Source organism: Thunnus albacares, chromosome 22, assembly GCF_914725855.1.
Source record: "Thunnus albacares chromosome 22, fThuAlb1.1, whole genome shotgun sequence".
NCBI lineage: Eukaryota > Metazoa > Chordata > Actinopteri > Scombriformes > Scombridae > Thunnus > Thunnus albacares.
The window spans coordinates 19,360,133-19,369,504 of NC_058127.1; the positions used below are offsets into that span (position 1 = coordinate 19,360,133).

General features: G+C 38.8%; 1 protein-coding gene across 1 annotated transcript; it reads right to left on the reverse strand.

Moving 5' to 3' along the window:
- Positions 1 to 1,717: 1,717 nt before the first annotated feature.
- Positions 1,718 to 9,372, reverse strand: LOC122974048 (kelch repeat-containing protein). The gene is made up of 13 exons (XM_044341888.1): positions 9,140 to 9,372; positions 8,660 to 8,821; positions 7,803 to 7,884; positions 7,429 to 7,488; positions 6,784 to 7,012; positions 6,395 to 6,493; positions 4,849 to 4,980; positions 4,538 to 4,725; positions 4,249 to 4,445; positions 4,051 to 4,145; positions 3,907 to 3,961; positions 3,540 to 3,637; positions 1,718 to 2,655 (listed from the first exon to the last, which is right to left on the reverse strand). The coding sequence occupies exons 1-13, from the start codon at positions 9,199 to 9,201 to the stop codon at positions 2,417 to 2,419; spliced, it is 1,698 nt and encodes a 565-aa protein (XP_044197823.1). The 5' UTR covers positions 9,202 to 9,372; the 3' UTR covers positions 1,718 to 2,416.

The following is a 9,372-nucleotide window of genomic DNA, read 5'->3' on the forward strand; positions in this document are numbered from 1 at the left end:
TAGTGAAATGTGAAAATTAAAGTAGTAAGAGGCAAAAACAAGCTTCTGTACAGACTACTGCTACAATCTGTCTGAACAATATGATGTACTTTACTAGTTAGAGAAGTTAAAACTATATAAATATATGAAAAAATGAATACATTCAACTATATTAGCTCCAATTCTAACCAAAGCAATAAAGACTTTAGACCTCAGTCACATCATTTGCAGTGAAAGAATCCAGTGACACAAATGGAAATGAGGAAACTGATTTGCTTTTGATTGAAAATTGTGAGGAAGCCAGACTTTCCTTTGCATCACCACAGGAAATGCCACAGAGTAGGTGAAACCAGCATCATGGCCCTCAACTGATTTTGACAGCTTATTTTTCTAACAAGAGTCAGAAAAGTTTGGTTTTTTTGTATTTGCTGGTGAGGATGTTTTGTTGTTGAAGCATTTGCCACAGCAAGGCAGCCAGTATTCAATGGACTAGTCCAAGTATATATTTTTTAAATAAAACATTATTTAGAGTTTTGGTTAGTTGTTAAATATTTTCTGCAAGATATATTTAAATGGGGCAAAGAAATTCATCTGTAAATCAATAACTGTTTATAAACTTAGAGCTGCAACAATCAGTTGATTGCCAACCATTTTGATAATCAATAATCATTTTGGATCATTTTTTTAAAGAAAAGAACTCCAAAATTCTCTCATTCCAGTTCCAGACAGTAAACTTGAATATCTTAGAGTGGTATCTTGGGTTTTGGGTAACAGCGATTGACATTTTTCACCAAAAAAGGAATCGACAGACTAATCAATAATGAAAAATAATCGTTATTTGCAGCCCTAAACTAAACTAACTGATCTCCAACAAAACATAACATTGTCTTTTTCCCATAATGACATACCTCTTTCTAGCAAACTTCTTGAGAAATGATTAGGAAATTACAGACTGTAACATAAAGCGTTACTGTTACATAAAGATCTAAAATGCTTCTCCACACTGTCAGGAATCTAATTCTAGAGTAGAAACACTGAATCCTTTCACTATTTATTATGCTGGTTGAAAAAAGTAGCCAAATTTAAACATATTGAGTCTAAAAATGCTGGAATCAGCCTCGGCCGCCCTGTATAAATACATTATAAGTTTGAAACGTGTCCTGGATGGCAGCTACAGCCTGACACGCACATCCTTCAACGCTGGTTTGAACATTAAATAAGTGGCCGTTTACTGATTTGTGTGAACTTCATGTTATCAAAGACAAAGCTGACTTTATGATCCAATAAAAACATTAAAAAAATGGCCACATTCATGACACCATTATCAGGCTTTCAGTAGCAACGAAGATAATCCCTCTCGAGCTCCCTTAATCTTTTATTAAAATGTCTCCTTTTAAAGAGCTCCAGCTCTTTGAAGATAACATCAGCGTTACTGACATTAGCTCATGTTAGTGTTGAGTTTCCAAGCTAACAGGGATGTTATTAATGGGACTTTCTGCTTAAAGTGTCAAACCTCATTTAATTTACATCAGTTTGACACCACTTGGTATAACATGTACCTCATAGTCAGACTAGGAAGGTTAATTACTCCGCTGATGGAAAAGTTTGCAAACCAAGTCTTAAAAGTTTTGCTCTCAATGACGTCTTTGCACATGTTTCGTTGAGAGATGTTAATGAGCGGAAAACATGTTAAAAAAGGTAAATTCAGCGGAAGATTTCTCTTCAAGGAGACAGTACAGGAAGTCAAAAGTTTATTGAGTAAAGACAGAAGCAAAGTACAAAAAGCAGAACAGCACAGGAACATGAACTGAGATTTTTGTACTAAAACCTATGATATAGTTTGGAGATGAAGACAAATGCAAACACTATGATTGTGAACATGATGAAATAATGCCTGTGCAGCTGCACATATCTGGAGGCAACTTATTCCAAATGATCAGGGATACCGAGAGCCCAAATTATTCATGAGAAAAGAAAAAAAGACATATTTATATGTATCAAAAATAAATGGATTCATTTTACCTGAGGAAGAACTTAAGAAGCTTTAGACTATGTACATAAAAACTGAAATAATGTTCTTGCTTTATGCTCTCAACAAAGATGATTGTTCTTATTATTGTGGGATCCCCTTTAATGAAAGTTTGTTTTACAGTGTAGCTATTTTAATCCTGTAATTCACTATATGGAAAATACAGCAAAAAGTTTGAGATCTGTAGTCAATAAACGCCCAAAATATACACCTTACACGCACATTTTCCAAAACTAAAATTTAAAAAAAAAACCTTTTTAAAAACATTATTAAAAGAGGAAAAGCTTTGATTAACCAAAGAAAAAAAAGACAAACTAGAGGAATATAAATAGTAGAGGCAGGTGTGGGGTGTTTAAAATAGCTTCACATACAGTGAGGGAGTGAGGATTCACCTCTGACTCACTCTCTTTAAATATCAGCGAGCAGTTCCTCCACAGCCACGGTCGTCAGGTCGGAGTAGAAGTTGCCCTCGTTGTCTCCGCCTCCGAACACCAGCAGAGTTCTGCTGACGGAGCCTTCGTCCATACCCGCGTCTTCAGCCTCCTCTGAGAAGTGGTGGCGAGCGGCTGTCTCCATGGTGATGATGGAGTGGCCTGCCCTGGGGACAGACAGCTGAGGGAGCGTCACCTCCGTCCAGCTGTTGGTGTCTGAAGTAATGAAACAAAGACAACAAATAATTAAGACAACAATAATATAATATAGCAGAAAAGACATGTTGGAAACAAATCAGCAATTAATTTATCCTTTTTTAAAAAGGTTTTGAGAAATGATTTAAAAGATGTCACATTTGATTAGTTGAGCGAAAGATTGTTATTAATTGATTATGTGTCATTAACATTTGCTGGCCACAGCTTCTCAAATGTGAGGATTTGCTGCTTTTCTCTTTTTTATCATTATAAATTGAATACTTTTGGGTATTGGACAATCAAAACAAGCAACTTGAAGAATTTTTAAGACCCATACCAATATCAATATTTTAGACAAATCCAATAATGGTGTCTTGGCCATCAAGGCTTTTACCTACACACAACATTCCTATCAGTATTCTTTCATTTTTAATTTTAAGAATTGTGACCAAGATACAGTAAGAACTGAGCAGGACTGAGTTTCTACATGACCTCAAACAAATCACTAACATTTCTGTACAATTTCTTGTTATTTAACAGCTGACAAACACCAATACTGATATATCTGCAATAAGATAATACACTGTATATATTAATGACTTTTTTCAGTCTTGCTCTACTGAGAAACTGATTTTTCAGTTTTCATTATTTTAGGACATTTCAGAAGGTAACTGATTAATTGAACACATAATTTTCTGATTAATTGATAATGAAAATAATCATTTGATGCAGTTCTATAAGTGAAATAACTTGATTCAATTCAAAAGGGAGATTCATCACCTGAGCATCAAACTTTTTCTCAATGACTGGACAGCTACTTTGTTCTACTCGACAATTAAGAGGTAACAAGTCTTCTTCCTGGGATGTGCACATGTGTGAGTGTGTAATAGTGAGCTGCTGCTCACCTGTGTCAAAGATGAAGGTGTCACTGAGAGCGTTGTTTCCGTTGTAACCACCGTGGATCAAGAACTTTGTGTCTGAGAGCACAGCGCTGCCGTGCCAGCTGATACACACACACACACACACACACACACACACACACACACACACACACACACACACACACACACACACACACACACACATAATTTAAATATCACAAAAAAGTAATCCAACTAGGAATCATGGTGGCTGTACAAGAACTTTCATTGAATAAAATAATTTAAAACTGGAAAATGGTTGGTTGGTACCAAAACAAACAAACAAACAAAAACACAGCACTGAATTTTGATACTGAGCCATAGTTCTAACTAGATGTGTTTATGTGTGTACCTTCGAGGAGAGGGGGCTTTCCCTGTTGTTTTCACAGCAGAAAACTCCATCAGACCTGAGAAACACAAGAACATTTTAATATCAATTATACATGCATAGCTACAAATTCACTCTTCATGTTGCGCGTGTGTGTGTGTGGCTTACCGAGGTCCAACATGTACATGTCATTGTAGCACACAGGAGTGTCCCATCCACCAAATACGTAGATCTTCCTCTCCTGCATCACACATGCTGAATGACTGACAGATACAAAAAGGGAGAAGAGAGAAATCAGACCACGTTAGCAGCTGTTTCTGAAGTTTTTTGGAGTATCAGGATGACATTTAGATGAAGCAATCTTACCCTGAGCGGGGGGAGGGTTTGTCGCCAGTGACGATGGGCTCGTACCAGATGGAGAGGTGAGGATCAAAGATATACAGAGAGTCGCTGCAGCCATCAGGCTCCGGGTTTGGACGAGGAAACACCCCTCCCAGCACGAACAGTTCACCCCGAAACATACTGCAGCTGTGGTAGGCCAGGGGAGGAACCTTACCTTGAGCCTGGAGGAGACGGGAAGAGATGAGGAGGTGAAGGAAGAGGGGAAAAAAAGGCCTCACAATGTGTGAACTTAACAAGGTAAACACACACACACCTCCACCATGGTCCACTTCCAACTCTGTGTGTCGAGGATGTGAACGTCATTGAACCACTTCTTGTTCTTAGAGCCTCCAAACACAAAGATCCGCTTTGAGTCGGGGTCATAGATGGCTGTGTGGCCGATCCTGGCCTCTGGTGTCGGACCCTCTGCTAGTGTCTCCGCTGCCACCCAGGACATGTCCTCTGTTGGACGGAGAACAGAGATTCTAACACAGACCCACCAGAACCTAAAATCACCTAAAACAGAGTTTTAACTGGAGCCCTGATATTTAATAGACTCCAAAACATTGTTTATGACTGACTGACCTGTGCACAGCTTCCACATGGGATCTTTGCAGAACTGCATCCTGGCTCCTTGTCCTCCAATCAGAATAGCTGTCTGGGCGTCAATGGGACACAGTGTCTGACCCCAGCGACCTGACGGGCTGTCCAGCAGGGCTGCAGGGAGACCAGAGTGCAAATTCTGATAAATTGCATCAAGTGATGTCACTTGAGTCTGAGGACAAGTTTTAAAATTTTAAAAATCTGGTGGTGTGAAGTTAGAGGTTGCCAGACCTCTGTAGCCCGCTCCTCATCTCTTAATGTCAAGCAGTTTGAGCCTGCATTAGCTGCTACTAGCATAACACACCGAAATCTAATCGAGTTGAGTTGCACTGTGGGTAATGTAGGTGCCAGGTTTTGTCAAGGAAGAGGAATGCATTGAATAAAAAAAGATCATATCTCTGGTTATGCTGCATTGATTTCTATCCTCTATTGATTTTCTTATCCACCCTCCATTGTGACTCCAACAATGATGAGGAGTGCAACACTAAATCAGTGGTACTCTTAAGCGTGCCAGAGAAAAAGAAAAAAACGTAGGGCGTTGTTGCAAATCTCTCTGAGCTGTGCAGAATGATGGATCTTTTTAATACCACATAGAATACCGAAAACCAGTAGGAGCCGACAATTATTTATTAAGTACATGAACTTACTGACATAAGTGTCATAAAATACTAAGTAGTGACAGTGTTTGCTACAGTTCTGATGGTGCCGACTGAAGCTCCACAAAAAAAAGGATTAAACTGTTTCCTGTGTGCGCAATCCACTGTAGAAACAATCCCTCTTGTGGTTTAATGTTAAATGCCTGCAATCAGCTACAGAAACATTTTATAACTAACATTACTGACTACAGCAGGGAGGAGAAAATATTTCTGTTGATGAAATGTAAAGGAAACTGAATCCAATGCTTTTTAAGGCTTTTCAAGACTTGCAGATATCCTGAAAAATGGAAGCATGTTCTTTCCATGAGAGGATTGATGTCGAAAACACTTGTGTAAAAACATTGGTTGTTTGGAACGTAATGTCCCTAGTCCATACAACTCTCTTTGTCCTGTGTTTCCTGCTTGTATCTGTCAGCTGTCTAATGAATGCAAAAAAAAAAAAAAAAAAAAAAAAAAAAAAAAAAGTGGAATGTATCACTGATGATCTCCAGCTCTGACATCACTGGCCATCTTGCTATTGAGAACTGCACAAACTAATCAAGCTTAGAGAGAACATTGTAGCAACTCTAACCTGTTAGCTGTCCCTACAAATAACTGGACAGTCATGGCTTGTGTGTTGTGTGTTTGTGAGCCGATAGATTGTTTGAGTCAAACATCACAAGTTTATGTTACAGTCCTTCACTTCTCACTACAAGAGAAAGACAAGCAGAAAGAAAGCATCGTTCTGTGAACTCAGGTGGGCGGTATGCATCGGTGTGCGAGCTAAGGGACTAAAAAGTGAATAAATATGACAACAACAACAAAAAAAAAAGCAAATAAAAAAAAAAAAAAACACAACTAAAATGGTATTAAATGTGTATGCGCAGGCTCACCGGTCTGTGTGGGAGTCTTGGCCTGCCTACTCTTCGTCCTGGCTGCGCTCTGAGGAGGCGTTCTTCCCACAATCCCCTGCGCCTCTCCTGCTCCATTAGCTGTAGAAAGGAGAAAGGAAAGGACATTCGAGAGAAGAAACGGTACACGAAGAAGTGCTTCACACCTCCACAGTGAGCCACAGGAGTGTCTTTAGCACCAATTATCATTAGAGATACCACCCTGGCTCTCACACAGAAAATCTTCACATATTTTTCCATCTCTAGCAGACACACACACACACACACACGTTACAGTAACTTAATGTCGTAATGCGTCCATAAAACATATTTCTACTGATCCGGTGCACAGTTATGAGAGGTCATGGATTTAAACGGTATGTCTGTCTCACCTCCTTTAGTCTTTGTTGTGTCTCCTCCGGTTGTGAAAAGCTTCTGGCTTCCTTTGGTTTGACCTCTGACCTTTCGAACAGGTGTGGTCTTCTCCTGGCCGCCGTTGGGACACACGTTCTCTTCCTCTCCTCTCTTTGTCTCCTTTCCCTCATCGAGCTCTTCCTCCGCCATCCGCTCTCTCTTCCTCTTGCCGTTGAGCTCTCGGGGAGCGAGAGGAGCCACGGTGTCCTTGGATGATAGAGGGGACAGGAGATCTGAGAAGTCTGTTTTATTTATAATTTAATGAATTCTTAGTGTTGTTCAACAATGAAAACAGCGAACAAAAAGGATTTTGTAGGCAAACACCGGATAAACCAATTTCACTGATAGTAGCCTCAATAGACCAGAATGCATTGCTGCTTGCATTGTGGGAAATAGAGGAAACCACAAAATTAAGTAAATACAGCAGGTCTGAAGGAAAGTGGCTCCATAAAAAACAACTGTATTATATTCAATATCACCAATTATTGATTCTAAACGTCTGACAAAGATTCAATTGTATTTATAAAATTATTTTTAAGAATCTGAATGTTTTCATGTAGCTCTTGACAGGAAAAATTTACTGTCTAAACGGCTTATTTACATACATCCTTCACACAGATTACCTTCGGAGTGTATTCCTTGACGGCCAGGATGAGCTGTGGTTCTGACCAATCTGCTTTCCCCTGAGAAAAACAAGACACATGAACCTGTGAATGTATCCTTGAGCAGGAACGGACCTCTATATTTTAACCAGTATTTGCTTTTTTCCACTAATGGGGATAACAAATTTGTGTACCATGATAACTAAATATTGTTACTTTACTCCAATGTTGCTTTGATAAAAGTAACAAATGCTACTGCCCCAAATGTACTGTATTATATTTCCATATTTAACATATTAAGAACAATTGATATAACATAATTTAGTTGGAATAATACAGTAACATCTTACTCCTCCATCTTACTCCATAAAATGTGTGGTTTGTTTGTTATTTACCAGGTTTCCTCCTACTAGAGTGACATTCAGTGTGACGCTGTCAGTCCATGTCTCCTCTTCCCACTGCTCCCATGACAAACATCTGGAGGAAACAAAAATGTAATATTCAGTGAAAGGCTACTAATTAACTCTGAATATTCATAATTGTCAACACTGGATGACAGCAGCACCTAGAAAGAGTATATCATAGTATTTCTGATACAGAAATAAGGTCTCAGGGTCTCATCTGGGGGGTAAACTGCATTTTACAACTCTCTCTTTTGAGTCAGAGTCAACTTAATACATCCACAGAGTCACCATACTTGTTTTTTTATTAAACAGCTTTATTGAAACAAGTATACAACAAGTTTACAGCACCTTGTGTATACAACTTGAGCCTACAATCACAAACATGTCAGGGGGACTAAAAATTGTGATAAAAAACAAAGCAAAACATAGTGGTTATATGTTTTAACAGCTTTCATGTTTGTACATTCAGATATTAAAGGAATGTATTATTAATACAGACAGTTAGCTCTGATATGTTTGGCTTTTTGCTTAATTGAATTTGGATTTGTGATTATAAAATTTGGTCAAATGAAGTCACTAAATAAATCATATAGAACCTCACACAGAGATTCATGTCATATTCAGTGAATACATTTTTCCTAAGTAATGTAAAGTGAGGGTAGATATGATCAGCAATAAATCGTGGCAATTCACTCCACAGTTGTCTTGTATGTGGGCCAAAGACCAAAATAAATGTAACTTACCGGCGTTTCTCTGAGCTCTCCACAAAAATTACAACTTACATCAATGTCTTTCTTGAGTTTCTGCAAATAATGATTAGTCGAATTATAAAACCTGTGAGGACTTACTTGTTATAAGGAGTCAGTTTTCCGATAGTGATGGGAATCCGCTCAGCGTCGTTGAGCTCCGCGTTGACGCAGATCCTCTCCCCCCACGGCCCGCTGCTGAACAGCACCACCTGCCGGACAGATGGAGGAACCGCGACAGCCACCCTGCTCGACCCTTCAGCACTGACACGAAAGAAAAAGAGAGAAATACATAAATACTGGTCTCTTGTTAAACAGTAAAATTATGTTAGTAATGGACGATTATTTGTTGACACAAAAACAGAGAAGCTACTCGACGTGTTCTTCTCTGTAAACACGGCTAGCTAATTTCAAGAGGCGCCAATGACATAAAGGTTTATGACATGAGCTGATGATCGTTGACGTTACTAACATGTATTTATAACAACGCTTGAGATGAGATTTAGATACATTAAGACCCTTATGAAATATCATATTAACGTTACCAGTAAAAGACTTAACTTCACTAAACAGTTATCTTACCTCAGCAGCCGTTGAGGCGGACCGTTTACCCCGAAAACCGCATAAACTCCGAATTCATCCATCTTTGCGTTTCCCTCCAGCAAAGACTATTATTATCAAAACTGTTCCTGCTTTTCCACTTTATTCTGACACAATTTTAACTACTTTAAATATAAAAGAAACGACAGCTTCCCTCTCTTCGGCTGTACATCTCCCGCCACCGATATGTGTAAAGTTTCTAAACTCTGCGTAAA

Excerpts from the sequence above, each read along its gene's own strand:
- LOC122974048 (XM_044341888.1), bottom strand. The coding sequence starts at position 9,201 with ATGGATGAATTCGGAGTTTATGCGGTTTTCGGGGTAAACGGTCCGCCT. Across the intron at positions 4,726-4,848 it reads CATGTGGAAGCTGTGCACAG|AGGACATGTCCTGGGTGGCA; the intron begins GTCAGTCAGTCA and ends TCCGTCCAACAG. Across the intron at positions 4,146-4,248 it reads AAACCCTCCCCCCGCTCAGG|TCATTCAGCATGTGTGATGC; the intron begins GTAAGATTGCTT and ends TGTATCTGTCAG.